The following is a 27,721-nucleotide window of genomic DNA, read 5'->3' on the forward strand; positions in this document are numbered from 1 at the left end:
GAGTACCGTTTGCATTGGAGAGGGTCATGAGAACAAGGAAAGCATTGCGCACTAGAGCATTGCTTTGGCAGCACCTCACAGGTTGTCGATGCTGCAGTGTGAAGAAAGAGACTGGTGGTGGCTCACGCTGGATTTTTGTGCGAGCGATGCAGTCGTGGTACAAACAAGCCTGCTCCTGGCCTTGAAGAGCCAAAAAGCTTGACTTAAGAGCTCATAAGCCACACCAAGCCAAGGTTCCAGGCCCCAAAAGGCACCAGTTGGGGGTCAGCAACTCACTGCTGCTGGGCCCAAGAGCCAGTTGGGGAGACCTTTCTGTACCTGAAGCTCAGATCAGGAGGCCAGCAAATTATACCTTGGATTCACTCTGGGGTCCTGGGTTTAGGATGAAGTTATAAGTCCAGTTCTCTTTTCTCGGGCAAAACAGCTGCAGGCAGCAGGTCAGCACAGCAGGGCAGCAGTTTATTCATAGCAGCAGCCCAGCAAAGTGGCAGTCCATGTAGAAACCCAGAAGTCCCACTTCCTGGCAGTGCAACCACAGGTCCAGAAGTGTACTGAAGGGTCGGGGGCTGAGGTCCATTATTTATTCACAGTTATGCCTTTGAAGTGGTAAAGAAGTTTCAGAGTTTTTTTCTTGAAGTCCCCAGGCATCCTGCCTTCACTCCATGTCCTGGCTCCAGACTAACTGCAGGGGTGTTTCATTCCTTTGGGTGGAGGCAGGGCACAGTCCATTCAAGTGTAAATGACGCTGTGCCCAGCTCTACCCTCCCATTCTGCCAGTGATGTCCCACCTGGGCACACCTAAGGTCTTTCTTTTGTGTGGCTGTCTAGGAGGAATACACAAAGTTCAACTGTCAGCTGCACTCAGTCATGTGGCCCAGGCACAAAATGGTTAAGACATGAAAATGCCAACTTTCTAAACATGACATTTTCAGAATTGTGATATAAAATCTGAGTTTTCTATAAGTTAGGATTTTAAATTGTGATTCCAGAGACATCATATATAAGCTAATTACCTATTCCAATTTGGAAATTACCTTTTAAAATGCAATAATGTAACCACAGTGTTATCATGTAGGAGAGGTAGCCCTTGCAGCAGTGAAAGAAATTATTGAAGAGTTTTTCACTACCAGGACGTGCAAAGCTTAAACATACATGTCTTACTTTTTAAATACATGGCACGCTACCCTATGGGCTGCCAGGCCCTACCCTAGTGGTGACATATGTATTAAGAAGAAAGGCTCGAAGGGCTATTTCAGTGGGTGGCACAATCAGTGATGCAGGCCTACTAGTAGTATTTAATATGGAGGCCCTGGGCACATTTACAGCTACTTTACAAGGGACTTACACATAAATTAAATATTTCATTTGTGTATAAGCCGATTCTATCATGCTTTAAGGAGAGAGCACAAGTTCTCTAGCACTGGTAGTGGTAAAGTGTGCAGAGTTCTAAAGTCAACAAAAAGGAATTCAGCAAAAAGTGAAAGGCAAAGGCAAAAACTTTGGAGATGACCCTGCAGAAAGAGTAAAGTCCATCAACCACCTAAGTTCCATGCCAAGCACAGCCCTGCACCTCTGAAGTACCTCTTCAACTCATTAGATTCATGAAAGAACTCCACATGGAAGCCCTAGCTTGGCTCAAAAACTCCATTGGTCCCCTCCTCTTGTATATGTTTATTGTGAATGCATTCTGTGCCAGACAGGAGCTCAGTCAGTGAAAAGCTTCTGTTTGTAGTGGCTCCATTACTTGTTTCATTGCACAACATCTATCACCAGTCATTAAGACTCAGGAACATCTTTCAGAGAACATTGAAGACAATCTAGTGATTGGCTGCTATTGAGAGAACTATTCAGCATCTCTACACACACGCACCACTGATGGTGTTTCACTCCGATGCTGTCTCCAATAGTGAAAAATAGTGATTGGCTGCTATTGAGACAATTGTTCAGTACCTCCACAAGCATACCACTGATGGCCTTTCACTCCTATGCTGTCTCCAGTAGTAAGTTATCACTCATATAAGACTGGCATCACGCAACGGTAGCTCCTGAAGAGTTTACCAGCTGTTATAGACATTCCCATAGAAATCTGGAGCAAGACTCAACAGCGATGTATTTGTATGCACCATCAGTTGTTAAGGGACCACAGTGGTCCAGGTAAACACATTGTAGTAGTTTGTTGGAAATTAAGAGGGGTGCCTGCGATGGGCGCTTGATGGTGGACTCTCTGATGTTTTTGCAGGTGTCACAACATAGGACATACTGTTTGGTCTGCTTGTACAGACCTGGCCACCAGTATCGTTTTCTGCAGTAAGGAAGTAGTAGCCGCCACACCTGCATGGTCAGAAGCAACCCTGTCATGTTTTTTATACGAATCAAAGTTGTCCACAGCGCCTCTACCATTTTCTCATTGGGCAGAAGCATCTGCTATTTTCTAATTGGGAAAGTTGAATAATGGCTTTGTGCTCAAGAAGGTAATTTCACAGACTGATAACCTAGGAACTCCCATCTCTCTTTGGAATGTACATTTTTAATAGTTACCCAATATAATCATGTTAACCACTGCAGATACCAATAATCATTTCCTTTTTTGTTTAGAAATGTTTGATAGCCGCATACAAACAAAGTTATCACAAAATTATAGTTCTGGACAATCATTATTTTCTACACTCTGTACCTCACGTAATAAAAAAGTCATTGAATTATTACCTTTATAGCTCAACTTGTTGGTTCCTAACCAGTTCCCCTGTAAATAAAAAGGTCTTACAGTCCTCCATTCCTAGTTTCCCATTTTGTGAAAGTCATGCAAAATCATAAAAACTTAGGGACTTATTTAGAGTTTGATGAACAAGGTACTTTTCCACAATGTGGTGAAGTACTCCATCTGCCAAACCTGATGGGCTGCCCGTTGTATTAGGAGTTGGCTAGACCATCATATTTATACTGGCATAAAGCTTAGATCAATGGTCTGATGGTATTCAGGCCATCAGTCCAAGTTTCTCAGTCATTCCACACAATATAGAGCCGATGGTCCAACATACTTTATTTTCTGTCTGGGACTGCCAGGAAAAACCTGATAGTCCCTGACAGAACAAGTGCAAAATGCCCCTCACATCTTGGTGGAAAACTCCCACCATGCCAGTGCCGTTAGTTGTTTTCTTTTCTTTAAACAAGCTGTCACTTTCTGAGTTTGTTTTGTCAAATAGAAAACATGATGGCTGCACAGCAAACTTGTAATTCCTTTAGAGGAGCCACTGTGGTTGCAGCTTTTCTGAAGGCATAGGGATCTCTGTCTTGTAGGCAGAGATCTTAAGCTATGAGGCCAGTGGTCCACTAGGCCAGCAGAGGTTTTTATCTTCACACCCTCGCAGACAGAGATATATCTGGTAAACGCTAAATGAGGCCCTTAGCTTATAAACATATTCTGGCTCGTCAGAGACACTTGGTCCTGACTAGTCCTCTCTGCTGCGAGCCAGGAGCTAGTGCTGATGTCCTGGCTGGGCAAGCAGGTGTCTTTGTCAGCTGCACAGACCCCTCCTGTCAACAGTGTTTATCCTGGGTTCGAGTGGGTGCCTTTTGCTTGGCTCATGCTTTGAACTCATGGAGCTGGGAGACCTACTGAGTAAGAAGATAGTCATGGAGGTTCCTGCAGTAACTCCACCTAAGGGGCTTAGTAGCAGAGATACTCTTGCCATAGGGTGACAACTTGAGGGGCCCATCATACTTCTATCCCCTCTGGGGGAGCCTGCAACACTAAAACTAGACCACTTGGCCCCATCCGATTCTTAATCAAATCATCTATTACCCTAGCACACTTTGCCGCCTGTGCCAGTTACCCTGGTGCCACTAAGTTCTCCACCATCTGCCTCTCCTTAGTGGATTCTCCACTGTGTTGACGAGGTCCAGGGTTGGTCCTTTTGGGTGCGGCCCTGCCTAAGGTGGTGATTCTCCCTGTCCTGCTTTCTGGATGCAGGTCTGGAACCTGGAGGTGGGCTGCTTGTGCTGCTACCTATGGGATCCTGCTGCTCCTATTGAGTGACAAGCCGGACTGCCTCCCCACTTTTATTAAGGCTGACCCTAGGGCCATTGCCAATTAAACCGTGTGATCCTAGATGGATTTGAGTATCTCTCTATCAGATGGTGACCACACGGTTTCATTATATGCTGATGATCTCCTACTATACTTTCCCTCTTGTTCCAGATTGCCCTGAATCTCGGATAGGTCTGGGAGGGGGTCAATAAAGTTTGGTGGGAGACATGTTTCACTACCTCAGCACCAAGATATACAATTCAGACATAGACCTCTTGGATGGTAATGTTAACAGAGCATTATCAGATCTTAAGTGACAGATCTCACTCTGGAGAACCATTTTAGTTATCCCCCATAGCAGACACAGCCCTTTCAAAGATGGCGGTCCTCTCCAACTTTTATATTACTCTGTGAATCTACCATTGATTTTCTCACCCTTGTTTTTTCATGACCTGGCCAGCCTTTTGGGAGATTTAACATGGCACACCAGGAGAAGACAAGTTGCCCTTGCTAAACCTGGCCTCCTGGTGCACTGTGTGGTATGGAAGCCTCACACTTTGGGTTATACTTCTTAGCAGCCCAGCTCCAATGGTTGTTTCGATGGCTAGTGAGGCTCTCCCCCAAAGAGATTATTATATAGGCACTGCCCATCCAAGCTCAATCCATGGCACAAAGCCAGTATAACAATGGTGGGTGATCTTTACGGACACAATGGTCCACTTTCTTTTGAGGGCCAAACAAATTGACCTCCAATAAGGCCAGTTACTGCTATATATTCCTATTTGCCATGCTTTGCACAAGATTTGTGCTCTCGCAGATTGGACCCCAGAGTGTCACCCCTTTATCCAGATGCTTTACATGATGGGCATTGGTGTCAACATATTTCCTGGGTTTATAAATCATTTATATTGCCTGCCTCACCTATTATGGCCTAACTAATGGACACATGGGAAACAGATGCCAGCTGAGCCGTCCAAGCTAAGGTATTGGCATTAGTCCTTAAAATGACTTGTTTAATATCCCACACTGGAAATTGTGACTTTATTTAATATTTTGTGTTGTACAGGGCTTACCTTTCAATAGCAGCCCTTCATAGATGACTTCCCTGCATTGCTGCGTCCTGCATTCATTTTTTCTACACAGCGGCGAGATTTTATACATATGCGCTGGGCTTTCCCACTCCTCTTAGCCTTCTGTCCTCTATTACACAGTCGCACTGGGACATACACGACCTCGCTCCAAATAAGGAAACACTTGTCGTTGGAATTCTAAACTTCCAACCCCGATTAAAACCTGGATGTGTGCCCGCTCTAAATGGGCCAAGGGCTGAGGATTTGCCTTGCACAGGGAGGACACTAGATGCATTTGTAGGCACCCCTTAGCTTCTTAATGGGATGCTTTCTTAAGCCAACTGCAGTCAACACCGGCAGAACAAACTCCCCCATACACATGATAGGCCCCCCATTGCCATGAACTCCTTACCACAGTTTTTTCGCTAGCAAGCAACCATTCTCTTCAGATATTTATTTTTATTTATTCTCCCAAACTATCTTGCAGCTCCACACCTCCTGGCCGCTCACTTCAAAACATCCACCACACCCTATCAACGAGGTCCAATTGCACCACACTATTCAATCCACTCCTTTAAATCTGATGTATTGCATTATACTGCAATTTAATGTAAGACACTGCTTCTCCATATTTCTCCTGCCTTTGCACAGTTGCCTATTTCTCTTGTAAATTCAAAATGTTGTTTATGGATACACTCTGCTTTCATTATATTGTACAACGTCTTTTCATCACAGAAAAAATTTAAATAAAGATGGTTGAAAAAACGTACAAGGCACCATGTTCAGTAATATTAAAAAAGAAGTACAGTTGTGCTCCCAATATGTTAGATAGATGACAGGAGACATTTTGCAGCTGTAACATCTGGGTGGCGAGTGACAAGGTCAGGTTACTAAAATTGAATGAAGTGTCAAAATCTGTGGAGACACATGGTCTTTATTTTTTTTACAATATTAGGAGCTCAAAAAAGTACAAAGCTCTTAAAGCTTTGTCTTAAAAAGAAAGGGGCATTCCCAGCATTGTTTTGCTGTGGTGGGAAAACATTTACACTTCTGTGAGAAGTCACTAAGGACAAAGGCTTACCTGCCATCACCAATCCTGTTCCAAACCCCTCAGTGCAAATTTTGTCAGCCACGCGTTCTTACATCTGTACTCTGACTACCATTATAGGTTTAGAGGCATGCTCTGCCCCAGCCTCCCACATCTGGATCCCCTACCCTGCTCATACACTGAATTGCCACCCAATCACGAACTGCATCGACTCACCCATCAACATCCTGTTCTGACACCCTCCCAGGCAGCTCTCACTGGTGATCACACGAGGGTGGATTAAAATCCCCACAATTGCCTGCTAAAGAATTCCTGCCCAGAGAACAACACCCAGCAGATAACGCCATTAGATATGGGTGGTGGGGCTTTCTACTTCACCTCAGTGACTTTGGCAGTCAGGACCTTTCCTGGATGTGCTGGTGGAGGAGAACATTTTGTACGTGGGTTGAAATGACAGTTAAATCCCATAACATCTTTAGATACCAAGCCAATTTAAACAGCTACTCTAATGGTGATGTATGTAAAGTAGCATTGCCCAAAGCCATGTTTGCTGTTTTACTCTTCTGAGGGCCAGCAAGCTCACGAGCATCCTACAGTAATAACATCGTATCCATAAGCCTGAGTAGACTACTTTGCTTCCAAATGCATATCAACTAATAGTTGGATAGTTGACTTAGATTTGGAAATCTAGATAATACCTCCTGGTGATAGCAGCAAGAGGCTTCATACATAGATTGAACACACACCAACATCTAAGTGGCTACTGATATTAATAAGAACTAGGCAAGCGCTGCTTTTGTTTCATGTAAAAAATCACCTTGTTTGATTATGACTTTTCCAAATGGTCCTATCACCTGCTCAAGACACTCAAGCAATAGATGATGAACCACTCTATTGAATGCCTGCATTAAGCCACCCACATTGGCTCCCAGTGGAGCAGGGGATATTCTTTAAGCTCTAGTTGGAGGTGGTTATCTCTTGCTCCACAGTAAAATCTGCATGTTTAACCTTTCATGAAAGGCAAAGTATTTCGGTAAAACTGAGAAGGATTCATTGCATCCTCTGTAGAAAGTTGGTTTGCCAAACCTTCTCCCCTCTAGCTACCATCGTCAGCAATGCCTTAACAAACAATCTGTGATTTATTGATGAGCACTGGTTCTTTTGGAATGGAGGAACTCTTGGCTAGTTCAACAGTGAAGCTGTGTGTGGCACTCAGTTATTTCTTGTAAAGCACTAGATACCACAATGTGTGACATTGCTAGAAAACTAGTTACTCTTCTTTTCCAATTGATAGGTACTCAATGTATCTACCTTGATAAAGAGCCAGTTTGCTATACGCATTGACAGCATGCCAAGATGTGCCCCTGAAGTCTCGGGACCTGTTATTAGTAGGCTGGAATATGGCCTGAATTCTATCTCTACCTCAGCCCATGTGGTTACAGAAAATGTGGCAGTCAGACGCCCGGAATGAGTGAGGGATATCACAGGGTCGCAACTTGATGCCTGAGGGCCCCTGATAAATTGGGAACTACTGAATAATTGGGAATAAAACATCTGCACCCCAGGGTTATTCCCCATTTTCTCAGGGCAATTCACCCACACATTTCACCTGATTGGGCAAAATACGCCTGACCCACAGTGTTCTGGAGGGACGTGTAATTCTGTGGATACTAGTGGGTACCATTACGGGCCCCATCGGGCTTCCTGTGCCACTCATAATGAGGGAGTAAGTGCCTAGAACAGTTATCTGGCTGAAACTGATTCATGGGTAGCGGTGGGGGTCTATTACAAAGATCACTCTTATATTCATTGTAAATGCACTTAAGGCCTAATTTAGCATGACGCACAGCTCTGAAATCATAAATCAAAATTTTAATCTACGGACTAGATATAGAGAACCTCAAAACACTTTCAAAATTATGTATGTACTTACACATATTAAATCAGCAGACCTCTAGATTTGATAACGTCAATAACATGCCCATAAACCGGTCAATACTATGTTTACAACTGCTCGTGATCTTTGTGGGGGTTATAAACAGATGAGTTCAAACACTAAATGATCTTTTGGCTTCCAATATGTAAGACTGCTTATAAACAGAATTACTTTGAGATATTTATGCATGTAACGAACTTGTGGCATGATCATGGGGGATGTACTTAAAGACCTGTTAGCTTAATATGTGATACATTCATTTTAAAAACAAAGAGATAAGAAACACAAACACGACTAAAGTTATGACAGTTTGTCCGAAGATTCATGAAGGTGGTGCTTTGTAGTGTGTGCCCAGACCTTTTGTGGATATATATTGAAAACTGTGTAGATCTTGGAAGCATTCCACACCATCGATGGGCATTTATCCAAGGTCCATATATCGTTTTTAAATTAGGTGTTGATGAGGGCCGGATATATCCAAATATTGAAGTGTGGATTGCATGGTCTCCAACAGTGTTTATTTCGGATCCTCGAGTTATATATAACTTGTCTTTCTAGAAATGGATCGAACACATTAAACAAAACCCTGAACGACAGCTCCTTTTCAAAGGCCAGCTTCCAGGCAGGAACAGGACACGTTATTTCTATGCTGCCTTTGAGCTCATATAACACTGGCATATTTAAGTAGTCGAAGGGAACGATCAATAGATATTGAAAAGTCTCTTGTGAGCGAAGAGTAGAAATCCCACTCACTGCTGTTGGTGAAAATATGATTTTACTGATTACTTGGTGGCTGTACAACAGACACCATTAAAACAACTTTGCAGCGTCTCCCACAAAGGTATATATAGATCTTAATCTGCTTCTAGTTACATTGTAGAAACACATTTACCTGTGAGGTCGTGTCTAGGCCAGGATCCAAGCTTGCATGCCTGACATGTGTACTCATCAAAGACAATTTCATTTTCCTTGCAGGGCGTGCATGTCCAACAACAACTGACTTCCCCTTTTCGAATCACCTAGAAATGTAAAAGATGTGAAAAACGAACAGTGATTGGAAATCAGTTTGTAAACTTTTGTTATTACAAAGCACCAACACGCATTTGCAATGCAACCGGTCTCGCGTTTGCTTGCGCTACAACAGTTAGCATTGTAAACTCCTAACCGGACTTTTCTTGCCACATAAACTGAAAAGTAAAAGTTTCACATAAGCGAGCTGACGCCGCCATCAGTGCAAAGCAGACATACAAACGGAAATAAAAGTTCACTCGCAGTAAAACCTATTGGCAAAAGTGCAATTATCCATGTAATCGGCAAAAGTGCAGTTAACTATGTAACAGGTTGATGTCATGCAAAGCGCTCGACTTCTGCCCAGTGAGATCACGCTGTGAAAAAAGAGAAAAAAAAGTAGTCCAGAAATCGGACGGAAAACAGCGAGCCTCGTATGTTTTCATTACTTGGTCGCTGCGCTCGAGGAGGGCTAACCACCGGAAAAGGCATGACTTAGCATGCCTTTCCCTAATGAAAGCAAGAGATTTTAAAAGGCAAGCCCACAAACCAATGAAAGACACTGACGTGACATAGGCGTGGTTTGCAGCCCAAAGAGAGATTACAACACTGGTCAGACCCGCTGGGGATCTGGCTGTATAAAAGGGGGAAAAGTGTTGGTCCACCTGAGCAAGAAGCACTAAGATTATCCCCTGCATCCTTCATCCTCAGCAACAGATAACCATTCTACAACAGCCTTTTCTAAGGTTGGGGATTGCAAAGGGTTAAGGAAAGTTTTGGAAAATTCTAACATAGCTCCAGAAAATAATCAGACATTTCCTTGTGTGTTTCATTTACATATTTTGCGGGGGAAATCTATTAAGCATAGACAATTGAAAAACACCTGGCATGTCATTGGCTAGTTCTAAGTTGTGAGGTTTCAAAGAGAATGAAAATAGACATTTTCACGTTAATCAAGCAAAAATCAACGCCCTATTGTTTCCAAACCTGGATAAATATGCAAATCAGATACATGTGTAATCTATGTTTTTGCAAGTAGAATAATGAGCTCAAGGCATTTTTATTGGCAATGAAAAAAGGTTAAAATTACATGCATGTAAATATTGTTCATGACTAGATTCACAGTATATTACATGTTGGCATTAGGAATCACAAGGCTTGCTTTCATGGAAAGATTCATGGATGAGTTGGGTTGTAATTTGCACTAATTGAGGAAAATGTGTAATGTGATCTGAATTTATTGCTGTTTTCAATTCAGTGTCAAGTACGGTATAGACAATTTAAAGTAAATAATTAAGGGCCAGATGTACGAAAGGATTTTACCCATTCTGTGTCTATGGGAAAAAGCTTTCGTACATATGGCCCTAAGTGCTTTACAGTCTAAGAATGTCCGAGATTTCAGTGTGTGACAAAGTGGCATGGTCGGCTCCTCCATTAGGGGGGAGGAGCATTGGCCCCCGCCAGCAGCAGCAGTTGCAAACCTTTTCCCAAATAAACGACATTGAACTGTGTTTATTATAATTTTTTGGGAAAAGGGGCGGAGCCTGGTGTTGACCAGCAGTAAGGGGGAGTGCACAGCACTTCCCCTCAAAGTGTATATGTGTTTGGCCGGCCGTCTTCGGCTGGCCAAACACACATGCGCAGTGGGCTCTCTCCACCCCAGCAACACAGTTGCCGGGCTGAAGGGAGCCTGCACAGGCTCCCAGTCTGCCTGGGAGTGCCCTGGCTGGGCGCTCCCAGCCAATCCTGATGCTGCCTCAAGCAGCGTCAGTATTGGCAAGGGAAGGCTAGGAACCTGTGCCTGCTGAAGGCGGAAGGAGCGGATGAAGCGGCGGCGGAGGGTAAGTGGTTTTGTTTTTTATTTTTATTTTTTTATTTCATTCCTTTGCTCCCGCCTCCCTGCGCCACCCCGCCCCTTTTGTGTGCCGTGAGCCACAACTGCAAAGTGGGTTTCTTCTAAACTTCTGTAATATGTGTATATAGGACACTATTTTGCTTACAGCTTCAAACTCTCTATGGTGCATTCCACTTAGTATACTGTGCTCATAAATTACTGGAAAATCTCAAATTAAAATTAACATTGTTTTATTCCATTGGAATTATTAGGTTCTCAGATTAAAATTCTTGTGCCAAAAACATTTCCAAGAACAGAAAGGCCATCAACGTGGTGGTTGTTCGAGATAATCATGTTTACATGTTTTCTGTATTCCAATTTACGATATCTGTAGTTTGAAAAAGATGGTGGTGTTCTGTATTTCACAGACACATGAAATGAGGAAATATGTGTCTTTTTGGAAAGTTTGCATTAACATTAATAAATATATAGATGTGTAACGAACATGAGAAAATATGTTTGCTGTAATTTAATATATATATATATATATATCTATATATATATATATATATATACACATATATATATGTAAATAAAAGAAAATGATTCAAAACGGAGAGTGCCGCTATCATCTGTAACTCCCAGTGTCAGTGGAAGCTTGCATGGGCCATAGAGGGAGTTGACAGTGATTATTTCAATATATTTATATATATATATATATATATATATATATATATATATATATAAATATTGCCTTGTGGCAGTCGCCACTATTTACTAATACGTTGGACCTAGTTTCTATAGAAAAAGCGTTTTTGTTTTGCTAATAACTTTGGTGCCATTTAATGAATCTTCATGAAATGTTCCCAAAAAAAACAACGGATAACACTTCAGTTGCTGTCTGGAAAGTTTTGGGGTGATCCCTCAAGCGGGGGCCGAGAAAAAGGGGAGGTCTCAAAACACGTTTTCTCTATTAATTTTTCCATAGGGATTCTGAACAGTGAAAGCGCCAAAACCACTGGATGGAATTATACCAAATTTGACAGAAAGGTAGCTTGGTCCAGAAAGAGGACTTTTTGTTATTTCACGTAAATGCGTTCAGAAGTTTTAAAGAAATTGAAGGAAATGTAGGGACACAAAGGATTTGTGACTCCTCCCGATCTCGTGCTGAGATCCGAGAGTAACACTGACCCCTTAGCTCCGTTAGTGAGGGTCCCCCAGGGCTAAAAAGCATTTTTTCCAAATTTACGGTGGGAGTCATGTAGGATCAGTGGATTTGTCTTTTTAAAGCCCCCAGGTAGGCCTGAGGCCATTGTTTATTTCTAACTGGGGGGTCTCCCACCCCCTCGTAGCCCTAGAAACTGCCATTTCCCCAGGGTGATGCAGGAAATATGTCCTAGGGACCACCATCTCTCCGGAGCTCATTATCGGCTTTCCCCACAGCCCCAGGGACCGCCACCTCCACAGGGCTTTAAGCAAGATTATGCAGCCCTGATGACCACTACCTTCCAGGGCAATATTCAAATTGTTTGGGGGGGGCTGTGTGACCCCTTCGCAGCCCCATGGACCACCACCTCCCCAGGGCTATATTCAAATTGTGTGCGGGGGGCCACACACCCCACCCGCAGTCCCAGAGACCACCACCTCCCCAGGGCATTGTTCCTAGGAGGGGGGCCACGCGTCCCCTTCTCTTGGAGCCACTGATGGCCCTAGGGACTGCCACCCCCAGGGGCGGCTCCTGCCATGTCCCATGGGGCCCACCCCGGAACACAGCTGTTTACTGTTGCTTGGCTGCAGCTCTGACAGCTGCAGCCAAGTCAAAGCAAACAGTCTGATGTCTGACAGTGGGACCTGTCAAACAGGTCCTGCTGTCAGAAAGTGGAGTTTTCATCTGTGTTCCCTGCACGCAGAGATGTGTGCAAGGAAGACAGATGAAAACATTGCTCCAGCAACCAGGAATCTGCTGTTAAAAGCAGCTGCCTGCTTGCTGGAGCAATGGGACTGCAGGGGAGGTTTGAGGCTCCCTCTGCAGTCCCAGATAGCCCATAAAGGGTAACAAAAAGTTTTTTTAAAGAAAATGGGTGAGACCGTGGGGAGGCCTTGAGGCCCACGCTCCCAGATAGCCTGTAAAAGGGCAAGGAAAAATTAACAAATTTTTTTTATCAATAGCTCAAGAGTGAAGGTTACAGACCTTCACACTGAAAGCTGAGGGTTTGAATAAAGATGTATCCCCTGGTCATTTCCCTTCTGTTTTTTTCAAGTGCAAATGTTTAAGGCTCATACTGAAAGGTGATCTTACTCTTTTTAATTGACAAATACAGCTTTCTTTTCAATTTGTGGAGAAATATCTCATTCTAAATATATCATCCAACAAAATCGAAAAAACGTTCCATTTCTCTCCCTCTCACTCTATTTCTCTCTCTCTCTTTCAATCTCTTTCTCCCACTCACACACACACTTAGACCCGTACACAGCCAATCACAGACCCACCTCAACCCTTGTGCACCCACTCACAGCCCACTCAGACCTTCACACACCCACTCACAGACCCACTCAGACACTCATACACCCACGTACACATCCACTTAGACTATCACACACCCACTCACAGACACGTTGATACCCTCATGAACCCACTCACAGACTTGTGCAGACACTGACACATCCACTAAGACACTGATGCATGCTCTCTGACACCCAGACAGAGACTTTCACAGCTACTCTCATCCCGAGATACACCCTCTAACACCTATTCTCACACCAGGTGAGACAGGCTATAGTCAACTCCCAATGGGCATGGCCAAAGGGCTTGGGTGGTTAGAGGGGTTGGCCGCAGGGTCTAGCTGCAGGCCAGGATTTGCAGGCAACCCCTGCCATGCACGGGTGAAGGCCATGCACGGTGCATATTTACAGGGGGTAGGCCTCAGGGTCTGGTCACAGGTGGTTGGATTAAAGTGTAGTAATGAAAATTACTATACGTTAAAAAAAAAACATAGAAATTCACTGAAAAAAATAAAGGTTACAGTGATGTTCTAGTTCGGAAATAACATTTTTTTAAAACATAGAAATACACTTAAAAAAACTGAAGTTACAGGAATGTTATAGTTAGGCTCACATTTTAAACGAACCAAACCATAGCATTTCACCAGTTATAGTTGGAGTTATCTCACGTAACTATAACTTGAAACCTAAGGTAACTATAATTCACCTCGCCATGCACTGATATTACCCCCCAAATTACGGAACTCATGACATTTTTGATAACATCATTGATAATATCATTCTCATATTTCCATTATAATTTATTATGGAAAAACTGTGCATGGTTGAGGTGCAAGCTTTAGTTACCTTGTGCACAAGTTATGGTTACTTAAGCTAACTCTAACTATAACTGGTGAATTTCTATGGTTTGATATGTTTAAACTGTGAGCATAACTATAACGTCCCTGTAACCTGTGTTTTTTTAAGTGATTTAAGTGAATATGTATATATACACATTCTTCGCCTTAGTGTAATATGCTGAGCAAACGATGTTCTTTCTGTTACATAACTCTCAATTTTATTGATCAACAAACATTTAATTGCTAATTAAGTATCTGAATAATTGAAGCCAAAGTGTATTAAAAAGTGATGTATACAGTTAGTATAGCTAGTGCCACTCCTATAGAACGAACTCCAAAGAGAGATTCTGAATATCAAACCTTCCACACTGGTTTGATTTTCGACAAGTTACTAGAGACAGTAGAACTAAGGGTTATGTCTCTTGTATTTCATTAATTAACCCACATGGACCCCCAGTCAGTATTACATTTCTCCAACTTTGACCCTAGAGTCAGAATACATAAAACTACCTCAATAAACGAAATATTTTTTTCTTATTTCAATTTTCTTCTTTCTTTGTACTTTCCTAATTTCTTCCTTTGTTTTATTTTGATTCTTTATCGCTAACTCGATTGAATTCTGGAGGATTGCCGAGCGATCGATCAGGTGATCAAGCACCAAGCTAGACCAAGCTGGGACATGAGCCATAAGCCGTGAGCCGCAAGAGCTGGTGTGCTGGAGTGCCGTAGATCCGGGCAAAAGACAGATGAACTGGACGAGAGCCGCAGAGAGGAGGATTCTACTGCGCTGCTCTGCACTTCACTACTACTGCATTACCGCTACGGGACGGTTTCAGAGGTGCATCCGAGGTGAGTGGTATGGCGGGACAGTGGGCGGAGAGCAGTGTGGTGTGGAGCAAAGCGCAGGGTCATGGGGGCAGGGCTGAGGTGAGGGTCAACAGGTCAACGAATCAGAGGAGTGGTGGGCTGAGGGCTGTGGCAAGGTTGCGGTAGGACAGGCAACAGGGTTGGGCACAGGGCGGGCACAGCTGGGCAGCTGTTCAGCTGTTCAGCTGTTCAGCTGTTCTCTGTCGACTGCCCCCTCTTGCCCTCTCACCCCTCTCGCCTGCTCCTCCCTGTTTGCCTCCTCCCTGCTCCCTTAATTTCTCACTCTCGCTCTCACTGTCCCCTGCCCCTCCATTCACTGCCCTCTGCCACTCTCATTGCCACTTCTTGCCACCTCCCAGTCCCAGCACTGGTACTTCCACTGGCTCCTGTCCCCTGCTACTTGTTTGCTTCTCCTTGCTAAGCCTTGCCTCTCTTGCCTTCCCTCTCTTGCCTCCACTCCATGCTGCGCCTTGTTGGGTTCACTGCCTTCACCTCCTTGCCCAGCTGCCGGATGCCCAAGCCTTGCATTGCCTTGGCCTCGGCCATGGTCTGAACGAGCGGGTGGGCAGGTGGGTAGGTGGGTAGGTAGGTGGTGGGATGTTGGGTAGGTGGCTCAGGTCAGCTCATGCTTGGGGCAGTAGCAAGGATCTTGAAGAGTCTTGAAGAATCTGCCTACACCCCATGTTGTGAAGGAGGTTTCATGAGCATAGCAGCCATAGTAGGCTGCTGCTGAGAGTGCACCACAGTATTCTCACAGAAGTGGCCCAGCCAGGTCTGGGTGTGGCTTGTGGGACCCCGTGAGAACCACTCATAGCCCATCCTCCCCAACTGCCTGCCTGCACCACTCCAGGTCCTCTTTAGGATACTTCCCCAAAGACAGCAGATAGCCAAGTTACATTACCTGCCACCTGTTACTCGTCACCCGCTGCCAACCCCGCCATTCTGCTACCCTGCTATCTAGCGAACAGCACTGCAAGAGAGCAACAAGGCTATAATGTGCTCCGGTACAACTAGGGTTCCCCCTACCTCTCGTCAGAACAAGAAGCCAAGTCGGGGAAGGGGGACTGAAACATCTGAAGCCCTAGTTAATGTCATTGACATAACTGATCCAGCGGGGTCCTTGCAGGACAGCAGCTCAACTTCGACCACCTAGGGTGGGTCCTACAACAGGATTAATCCAGTAAGTCCCAGGTCTGTGGAAGTTATTTCTTAAGGATCCAGTTTCAACCATGTATGCAGCAAACTCAAGTATTGCAGGCCTACCATCTCCCCTGGAGCCAACGATCATAAGTCAAGTAGCCGCTTTTGGTTTAGCGGCAAATACATTCTGTAGCCTTAAGCCCATCAGACTTCTGTCAAGCCCACTAGCACTCTCACCACCGGAGTCATCTGCTCTTCAAATGGCAACTAAATCCTTTACAGTGGCACATGTGAACTCGCATGGCCCTGGAACAGAGTTCCTGTCCACAGGCGAAGCTGACAGCTGTGATGGCTGTGCAGACAAATCCAACATAGCAGAATCCATTCACTTCCTTCCCTCCTCTCTGGTATTGTCAGAACCAAGGCAGCAAACTCAGTTCGCTACTTCAGACCAATCTCGCTCATCAGGCTCGAATCCGATCTACCCATCGAGAGTCTGCCCCAGTGATACCACTCTCAGCACAGGTCGAGCAGATCCAGTGCCTGGTCAACACTCACCAAAGGACCCAACGGACAGATCTTGTTTCAGCGTCCCCCTTTTGACAGCTCTGCCCCCAGGACAAACTAGCAAGTTGTACACAGCAGAATCTTTCTTCGCTCACCTCCCTGGAATGGGAGGCAATGGTGGCAATATAGGGAGACAGAGGCGGGGCAGAACCATACCTGCTCTACCATGGCTCGCCTGCAGTATTTTGCTCCAACATCAGGTACCGACCTGGCACCACTAAAGCTCTTGAGACTGCTGCAGATCAAGATATACCAATAGTTTTGAACATTATACAGAGCAACCTCCAGCTCACCTCTGAAGCTTTAAACTTTCAGACTACTAAAATGGATACTCAAATCAAATTGTTAAATACACTGGTAGTTTTTACTTCAGGAATTGACTCAAAAATTGCAGACCTTAATAATCAGATAGTTAGAGCCCAGAATTCGCCGACTCTTGACTACCTTTCTGTTCTTGTACCTGTTCTCCAATCTTGGATAAGCTGGGATTCCTACCAGAAACCCTAAGTAGCGTCTTTGAGGATATAAAAAGAGCTCTGACCCAGAACAGGGTAGCCAACTTCAAGTCTGCTGACAACACTAGGAGTGACAACCCTCCGCAGCTTCAAATAACGTCAGCAGGGTGTGTCTCAGGAGTCTTCCAAATCACATGAACAAGAACCTATACACTGGCATCGAACTTCAGCAAACAAACAGCAGAGTGCCCTAAAACATCCTTGCAAGACTCCGATCCATTGAGTTGCCCCTCTGGGAAATGGAATTCAGGGCCACTTATCAGCATTGGGGTCCCCTCACCTACTACAAGTGGCACTCTATCCAAAAAGTATTTGCCACCTACGCCCCGGAAGAAGTGTCAAAGGAAAGGCAGAAGCACAGGTTAGAAGCAATTGAGAATAAGATGATTGCCTCCTTCTTCAGTAACCAGACAGGGGTGTCCAAAATACTGTCTAGCTCCCCTCCAGGGTCACAGACTCAAGCACGCACTCCTCATGCAGGAATTAGGGGTGGGTCAATGATAAAGTCCCCTAAGGTAACACCGCCCAGTCCTACCAAACTGGTGACCCAGCATAGCACTACTTCTCTACCAAACCAACCTTGAGTAGGCATCTCTGATGGAGGACTCAGGAACAACATCACTGCCAGTTCTCTCGAGCTGGGAAACAAGTCAGGCACTTCTTGGATTTCCCCTCCTGATGCCAATAATCGCATTTCATCAAATGCACCCTTCATTGTCACAACAAATTTCGACAAAAGATCCCGCCTGGTCAAACTGTCCTTGAGTCCATCAAATCAGGAAAAGAGCAGATGGAGGGAGCGGGGGAGCAATTATACATTGGCAGTGTCAGCAACTCATGAGGCCACCAGACTTCAAAAAAGGGCTTGCAGCATGATGCCCTTGACTCAGGCTGCCCCTACGTCTCCATCACCAACCATCCGTAACTGTGGAACAAGCTCTACAGTAACTCTGATGTACCTGGAATACTAATCCTATAGCTGCTGAGACAGGTTCCTGAAACGGCAAGTCTCCCCTCAGTGGATATGGTATCAGTGGAATTTGTTCCACCTTCGGCATCCCAGACAAATGAAGCCACCAAAGTGACCTGGTCATCTGCTAAGGTAGCAGAGCAAGTACTTGGAGTTGAAGGTTCTTTCAGGGATTGGGAGATGCAAATTACCTCCGTAACAGACCCTGCCTATCCACATCTTCTACTGACACAACAGGGTGATTGGGGAACTCAATCACTGCCCTGTGCCTTTAATGGCATTTCAAAGACCTCTCAAGGCAAGCTGCTTTCCCCCCCGGAAAGCATGGCCAAACATAGTGCCCTCATCCTGCTCCAAAGCCCCTCCTTCCCCTAATGACTGGAGCTGGCTAATCAGCACCCTGAGCACAGGACCAAGACAACTATGACGGTCACCAGGAAGATAAAACCAACCTTGCAATGTGCTCCTGGAAAATCAGTGGGTTGCTGGATAAACTTGAGGATAGGAGCCTACTGAACTATCTAATGTCACTCCAAATAATATTGCTGCAGGAGACCTGGACTGAATCTCCACCTGCAATCCCAGGATTCATGAGTTATGACGTCCCGGCAATGAGGAGGGCCCGCTTTGGGCACCTGAGTGGCAGACTCATTATATTTCTCAGTTCAGCAATGAAGGGCCATCATTACATGCCCTCAGCCACGTGCAAAAATCTGATGACGTTTTTCTTTCTATGACACAAGGGTCTTCTATCCTCCATCTAGCTCTAATGAACATCTACGTCCCCCAGGAGAAAACTTGCAAACTGGAGGCTGTACGGCAGCTGAATGACAGGATTGAAGAGCTATTAAATAAAACTCCTCTCTCTGAGCTGATTTTAAGTGGTGACTTCAACATGAATCTATTCGGAACAGAGCTTTCTGAAGAAGCTATTACGGCGCAGAACACCTTTTGGCAGATCCCGGATCAAATTTAATCTGGAATTTACAAAGGGTATAGATTAGGGAAACTGCTAATAAAAGACCTCAAAGCAATGGGTCTTCGATCCACTAATGGCCGTTACAGCACAGATCAACCTCCTTCATTGATGTTTTTTAATCAAACAGCGAGAACGCTAATAGCCTTTATGATTCTATCATCGACCTTGATCTGCTGAATTTTGAAATTCCAGGTAGCAAGCAGAGGTGAGAGAGATCATTTACAAGAGCTGCACTTTACTCATCCAATTGATCATCATGACCCTGCAGATGTGCTGCAGCATGCAACAAATACAAATAACAGGAGGCAAATCAAATGGACATCAGAGACCACACCAGACCTGGCAGAAAAAGCGAAGCAAATGTGGTCCCTTAAACTGGACCTCAAAGACCCTGAGCTAATAGCACAAGGAGCCTAGGATGAGTTTGTAGGGGAATTTCTGACATCCTGTCAACAACAGTCTCAAGGCACAAGATTTTACAGTCCTCAAGGACCTCTATCGGATGGTGAACAAAGATACTCAAACGCAATCTAAACATCTCCCTTCACCTTCTTCAGAAAGAGCCTAGAGATGAGGCCTTGGGAGCGCTGGTGTCCCCTTCCAGATCTGCCTATAGAGGCCACTTGTGGGTGCATAAAAGAGACAAGGCAGCCGGGTTAACAGGAAAGCTCATGCACGCATTAAAGTCAAATAGGCACGCGCAGTTCTCGAGACACATAAACAGCCTAAGTTCTGCAACACATACCCGCTCCATAACTAACATTTCTGAGCCTACCTGGTATCAATATCTCTCCTGCCACTTTGGTCCCCTGACTCAGGGGCCCGTAGGTGAAGGTTCAAGCACAAAGTGTCACCTGCGTTTCTTCACAATCACGCAGCTGCCTTCTAATTCTCTCAGAAACAACAAGAAAGAGAATCATTAAGTGTGGAATGAGAGAGCACCGGGACCTAATGGTACTCCTGCCGCCTTGTACAAAGAGGAATCAGACTTTTGGGCAGAACATTTTCTGGCACTCTACAACTGCACACTCACCACCAACATCATTCCGCAATCATGGAGAGGCTCAATCATCTCCCCAATATTCAAAGAAGGCTTGACCAACGACCCAGCAAACTACCGACTGATTGCACTTTTAGATGTTGAGTCCAAAATCTTTGCAGGGATCCTCCTGGAGGAACTGGAAACTTGGGCTGCTGACAATAACCTGATCCCAGTTAACCAATCCGGGTTCTCTATAGGGGTAGGTACAACTGCTAATCTTTTGGCTGCATCACTACTATTCGATCAATGTCAGTGTGCCAATAAGTCCCTCTACGTCTCTTTCATAGACTATAAAGCCGCGTTTGATCGAGTAGACAGAGGGAAATTATGGTCTAAGCTTGCAAAATGGAGCATTCTGGCCCACGTGTTAAAAGCGATAGCCCTTCTCCACATTTATACTTGGGTGAGGTTCAGATTAGGTGAAGGGATGATCTTCTTTTTAATCTCTTTTTGGCAGATCTACCGACGAGACTGGACAAGCTGAACTTGAATTCACCACAAGTGGGGAAAACTGCTATGGCATGCTTGATGTATGCCGACAATCTTATTCTCTTCAGCCATACCAGAATAGGATTCCAGAGGCTACTCAATACAACAGCTGAATTTTCTGAAGAAAATGCTCTTCTCATTAACTTGGCAAATCAAAAATCATGTCCTTCAGGGCCACCACACTGCCGCGGCACCAGTGGTACCTGGGCAACAGCAAAATTGAATCAGTGGTGACAATAAATACCTAGGCTTTCTCATTGACTGCAATGGCTCTTTCAAGCCCCACCTGGAAAGCCTCAGCTGTAAATCCATCTCCCTTACCTTTACATTTAAATATGTAAAAACACCACTGGTTCTTTAACTTACCTCCCACTACCAAAGGTTATTCAAGTCAAACTAATTCGAACAATTACATACGGCAGCGAAGGTTTGAGGGGTAGAGGAGAGGAGCGCTTGGACAAAATGAACGTTCAGCTCTTCAAGGGTCTGTTCAGTTTAGCAAACCGAGCTTCATGGGCCAGGGTCCGTCTTGAAATTGGCTTCGTCAGACAGTGTCTAGCAAGAAAAGGGGCATTTATTAAGTTAAGATATGGACTTAAGACAGCAAGGCAAGGCTCTTTAAGCTCCCTCATCTGGGATGAAATCTCTGCGCAATCCAACTACCCTTTTGTCTATATTTTGAGTCCTCTCTGGCAGCTTTGGGCCTGATAGACCAACTACCCCAATTCAGCTCATACCAGCTCATCAAGCGTGTGACGAAAGAAAAAGTCAAGTCTCCCTCACAGCTAATGGACAAAGAAGTTTTATCAAAACAAAGCCATGCCTAGCTCGTCTTGTCATCATACGATAGCCTTGTCCCACAATCTGACCTGGGAGTAGCAGTCAATCCACGGATTGAAGCAGCTTTCATGAAATATCGAATGGGCTGTCTTCCAACATATTTCCATCTCCCCAGGTGGACGCAAGGTAACATGATGGCCACCTGTCGGCTCTGCGGGCTGGCTCTGGAAACACTGATCCATCAGATAAGCCTCTGCAAAAGTACTATGATAGACCCTAAAAGGCTCCTACAACCAGTATGGCTTCAAAGGGGACTCCTTAGGTGCAGGCCAGCAATTGTGGCTGGATTTAAAAGGGACGATGTGCAGCTTAGCTGCAGGCTGGTGAAATGTTTGGACAAATTAGGGAGCCAGCTCTCGGAGATCAATAGCTTAGGGCACACACGCACAATTAGTCAGCAAAGAATCCTATAATACCCCACAATAAAGTTACATTTTTTAACTTAAAATCGGTCTTTTAGTATTTTATGATCTTTTATTGTGTATTGATTGTGTAATGGTTTTAATTAACTGAACACTAGTAAATAAATGGTAAATAGTGAATCTATTTCCTCAGTGTGTTTTAATTTTCTGGTTCATTTGTCTTAAGCCTTCTATATTATACCTCTCTTCATCCTCTCCTTTTTATTTCACATTCTCTTGTTCTTGCATGGACTTTTGTCCAGTATCTATTTCTATCTATTTTGTCTTCTCAATAAATCTCAAAGCAAATCTCTAATTTACATGTTAATGATTTGTTTTACATACATAACTCTTCATATTACAGTGCTTCCTGAAATTAACAGAGCAGCTATTACTCGAATAAGGGTATTAAGTTAATCTACCTCAGTCCCTAACAGGCCGAGAGCTCAAAAACCACTAAGGCCAACCCAGCCTCACATCTTTTAGAGGTAGATGAATTAAGGACCTTTATCTTGCGTAATAGCAATACTGTGACTTAGAGTGCAACACTTTGGTATGATGCATGATTTATGTAACACAGATTACGATTACCTCTGTTTATTTAATTCCTGGAGGTGGCTATGTGTGTGTTCTCTCATGGTGCTGACTATGATCATGACTCATATCTCAGAGTGCCTTTACCTAAGAAAATATTTTGTGGTGTAGCCCTTCAAGCCTATGCAATGCCTGGCGAATGTGCTCCCGATTTGATCATGGCTGCACAACAAAATAGTCTCTCTGAACTGAAGATGTTGCACTTTGCATTTTTGGGGGACATGTGTTGCAGTAACATATGCAGCTGATTACTGGATGTTCTAATGGGCACAAAACATACCTTAAAAAGCTATGGACAATGGGAGTGGTTACCTTTTTGAGTAGGAATCACAGCCAGTATCGTCATGTCTGCATTAAATAGGGAGAATGGGTGGAAGCTACAGCATAGGAGCAGGTCCTTCCAAGGTTTGAGGAGGACAGTAATGAGCATTTTGTTGGACAGCGAGGACAGACTACCAAGTCCTACTGCTTCCTTATAGGCTACATAAAAGGAGTTTAGCACTTTCAATTTCACCCATCATTTGTCCTCCAAGACCCTTGATGGCCGTAATGGCCACCAAAGCCTCTCTGTCTTGCAATTGAGTGGCTAGCATGCAGTCTGTCTTTTCGCTCTGTTCATAGTGATAGGCTTTAAAGAAGTGCAGCATATGTTTTTCTTTATTGATGAAAAGGGTTTTTAGTTTCATTTTGTCCTTCTCTAGGTTGGGTCTGAAACTCACTCTAGAGTTAGTTTGATGGGTCTGCATCATGAATGTGCTATTCCTCTCCAAGGTTACCTGTTGTTCTTCTTTTTGGCTGTTGACCAAAGGAAGGCCCCATTTAATGTGCCCCCTAAGGGTGGCTTTCGCAATGGCCTATAGGATTTGGGGAGATCTGACTGAGCTCCTATTGTTGTCCAGGTAGGTGGTCATATGTGATTTCAAGTGTGCCTGTTCTGTTGGCATCTTGTAGCTGGAAATGTTACAAGGTATTGTTTACTGTGAGGTCTCTGCAAGTTCCAGTCCAATCTGATGCTACTAGGAGCATAACTGCACAGCTCAATCTTTAGGATTGCCCTAATTAGCACATGAGCAATAACAGCGTGTGACACAGGAAAGTAGTCCATCCTGGACTGCTTGTTCTGTAACTTTGAGTGTTAAAAGAAACATTTATCCACAGGCTGTGTTGGGTGCCATATGTCAATCAGGACACAATCGCCCCAGGGCGTGGCTGTTGTCTCCTTTCAACTCACCTCCATAAGCTCTTACATGGTAGGGTTGGTTTTGCCCCAAGATTACCACATACTGCACACTCTGCTCAGCTCAACTCTACATGAGCAGATGCCATCTCCCTCTGAGTGTTGCAGGGAACTCAAGAGGCATATTACAGATGGACTAGTAGGCCACTGCATCAAGCGGTCTTGAAGCTCTTTGGGGCAGTGGAATTGTCTTCCCCCACAGCTCCTCTATCAGTATTCTCCAACAGTGGCAGCGGACATGCTGATGAGAATGTTTGGGAGAGGTTTCTTCCCAACAACCGGCGGAGCTTTATTTAAGATAGCCATGCCACTTGGCGGCCAGACTGAGTAAGCCAAAGAGAGGACTTCATAGATGCATAGGAGGCTCCTACATTTTCTGCGGTCTATGAATGAGTGCCTATTATTTCACTCTCATTGGAATAAATTCTTCCCAGAAGGTCTGGAGATTTGTACATGTTTCGCTGTGAATTCACAAAAGTGAGAAAGTGAACTATAATATTCACCTACGGATCTTTAATAAAATTGAAGTATTTTTTCACAACAGGTAAGAAAATCTGAAATACCACCTTAAAGCATTGCGTAGTGCATACTTTTACACCAATTTAAGGGAATTTTACACTTATATGGGCACTTCCAATGAGTGCTAAAATTACATGTATCTGTCAATTAGGGCACATTTCACTTGTTAATAGTCTTTTCAGTGAAAACTCAACAGTACAAACATCAGTGCAGACCTTATGTTATTAGGGTGTGCTGAGAACCAATATAAAGGTGTGCACATCCGTTGGAGATTCACACCTTTGAATAGCACAGTGACAGTACATTTCCCACGCTTACAATCACATTACATTTAAAAAATAATTAAAATTTCAGGCACCAAGGAACTTAAATTATTTGTTATCAATGACTCAAATTTAAGTCACATGCCACATCCATAATTAGAACTTGGGGGCAAGATCACAAAACAGTTTTGACTACCCTTGAAAAAGTGGCTCATTAGTTTGGGTGGATTGCTTTCAAGCACATGTCATAAAGTCACACATTTTATTAGATCCAGTCTCAGGTTTCAATAATTTAAACCTGAGATCAACCCCTGGAGGTTATGGCATAGACCAGGCATGCTTAACTTAACAAAAACATGTAAAGCATTCAGAAGTACCAAACAGTAAACAGTCGAAAACTCAACACAATAAAATCAAACTCTAAGCAAAATGACATCAAAACGACAAAGATCTAACAAGGGGAACAAAATATATGAATTTTTAAATATGTTACTTAAAATAGAGCTGCAAAGTACAAAGTGTGGTATACCAGGACCTAGGCATGATTTGAGGCCAACTTCAATGGAATGAGGGTTAGATACATCAAGTAGATTGTCCCCAGTACAGCCTTTAAGTTACTAAGTCACAATATAAAAAAAGGACTTTGTTGTTTTTCTGAGAAATAACTCTATGTTCACATAAACATGGGCTGTGAGGCCTAGGGTGGAAGTGGGGAGTATATTATGCTAATGCCAGTGTCCTTCCACACCGAACACTAAAATCCAGACACTGAGAAAAAGAATTGTTGTGGACAAAAACAGGGTCTTTTCACAATCAGACAAGAGACACACAAGAATTGTCTTGGCATCCTGCTTGCTCTTTTTGAAAGCTGCACAACTTTCACATGGGCTGCACAACTTTCACATGGGCAGGATCTGACACTGTGCTGGCAACAGGAGGGATACAGCTGCCACCCTGCATATTCTATTGAGCTCACAGTAGACATCTCTGCCGACGCAGGTCAGCATATTGTGTACTCCTATGAGGAATTTCACATCTCTTTCACACCTCTTTCCAGGCTGAACCCAGGCTGGGAATTAACTGAGACCACTGCTTATTAGCCTTCTGACAATTCAGGCAGGTAAAAGAGAACGTGTAAAAGTTCAATTTCATTATATATTTATTAAACAACAACTGTACCATTGAATTAGATTTTTAAAAGCTATTAAAATAGTGGTAATATTATTTGTCTAGCTGGTCCCATTCCCGAAATTCAACAACATTATATTAACCCCTTGACCGCCAAGGACGTAACGGTTACATCCTGGTAGAGGCCCTATAGCCCTTCCCCCAACGGCCTCCCCTGCACTCCCCGAGGGCAGGGCTGGAAGGGGAATCACTTCCCCTTCCACCCCAACCCCCCACCCCCCTCCCATTGACATCTGATGAGCTTCCAGCACAGATCGGAAAGAGAAATGCAGAGCATTTCTCTTCCAATCACGTGCTGGGGCGGGAGGGACATCAAAGGAAAGGAAAGGAAAGGCCTTTCCTTTCCTTTGATGTCTCTCTGAGCATTTCTGCAGCCCAATCATGAAGGGATCAGGCTGCAGAAATGCCCACTAGACACCAGGGATTTAGGCGTCATTCCGACCCTGGCGGTCATGGACCGCCAGGGCCGGGGACCGCGGGAGCACCGCCAACAGGCTGGCGGTGCTCCCAAGGGCATTCTGACCGCGGCGGTACAGCTGCGGTCAGAAACGAAAAACCGGCGGTGTACCGCCGGTTTTACGCTGCCCTGGGGAATGGGGATTCCGACCGCCATCCTGTTCCTGGCGGTTTTGGCCGCCAGGAACAGGATGGCGGTATGGGGTGTCATGGGTCCCCTGGGGGCCCCTGCAGCCTACTAGATGCCAGGGAATAAAAAAAAAGTGCGGTGGTGGCTACTAACCAGTATGGGCATGGTTATACCCCCACTCCAACCTAAGGGGGTAACGGTCTTTCGGCTCTCCCCCGCACACTAAAACGTCTTATCCCACGACAAACAAGAGGACATTTGATCATTTTGTGTTTAGGTTTTACGTTTGGGCCATGAGAGCTTGTCTAACTCTCAAAATCGTCCCACTTGGAATGTTGAGGGCTGCACTTTTTTGGACTTTGGGACGCTGCCATGTAGAAAAATCTACGAGACCTAGATACATCTGAGAACGAAACATCTGGGTTAGTTCAGGGTGGTGTGCTTCACATGCACCCTGCACCATTTTCTTACCCACAATGCCCTGCAAACCTCACAACTTTGCTTGAAATCACACATTTTCCCCACATTTTTGTGATGGAACCTTCCGGAATCTGCAGGAATCCACAAAATTCCTACCACCTAGCATTGACGCATCTATACTGATAAAAATTCTACCCTACTTGTCAACCTAAAAACTTGTTTTTTTCAAACTGCCCTTTTGGACCCGCTTTGGTTCCCCTTCATTTGTGACATGTTTTTGGCACTCCCCTGTCACAGGCACCTGGCCCACCTACACAAGTGAGGTATCATTTTTACCGGGAGACTGGGGGGAACGTTGGGTGGTAGGAAATTTGTGCCGGTGCCGTGATCCCACACAGAAATGTGGGGAAAATGTGATTTTTGTTAGCTAAATTTGAGGTTTGCTGAGGGTTCTGGGTAAGAAAACACTGGAGGATCCACGCAAGTCACACCTCCCTGGACTCCCTTGGGTGTCTAGTTTTCAGAAATGTTTGGGTTTGGGAGGTTTTCCTAATGGCTGCTGAGCCCAAGACCAAAAACGGAGTTCCCTCCCGCAAAAACAGGCAGTTTTGTATTTGATCATTTTGATTTGTCCACATAGTGTTTTGGGGCATATCCTGCTGTGGGGCACTAGGCCTATCTACACAAGTGAGGTACCATTTTTATCGGGTGACTTGGGGGAATGCTGGGTGGAAGGAAATGTGCGGCTCCTCTCAGATTCCAGAACTTTCTATCACCGAAATGTGAGGAAAAAGTGTTTTTTGCCAAATTTTGAAGTTTGCAAAGGATTCTGGGTAACAG

The 27,721-nt window shown here is 44.5% G+C and overlaps 1 protein-coding gene across 4 annotated transcripts in view; it reads right to left on the reverse strand.

The window, feature by feature from the left end:
* Positions 1-27,721, reverse strand: part of GRM5 (glutamate metabotropic receptor 5) — a 1,150,672-nt gene that overhangs the window by 117,983 nt on the left and 1,004,968 nt on the right. For all 4 annotated transcript variants that reach the window (XM_069204006.1, XM_069204004.1, XM_069204003.1 and 1 more), the window contains exon 7: positions 8,974-9,100. In XM_069204006.1, coding sequence (XP_069060107.1) covers positions 8,974-9,100 — 127 coding nt within the window. The remainder of the gene's footprint in view (positions 1-8,973; positions 9,101-27,721) is intronic.

Source organism: Pleurodeles waltl, chromosome 8 (genome assembly GCF_031143425.1).
Source record: "Pleurodeles waltl isolate 20211129_DDA chromosome 8, aPleWal1.hap1.20221129, whole genome shotgun sequence".
Taxonomy (NCBI): Eukaryota; Metazoa; Chordata; class Amphibia; order Caudata; family Salamandridae; genus Pleurodeles; species Pleurodeles waltl.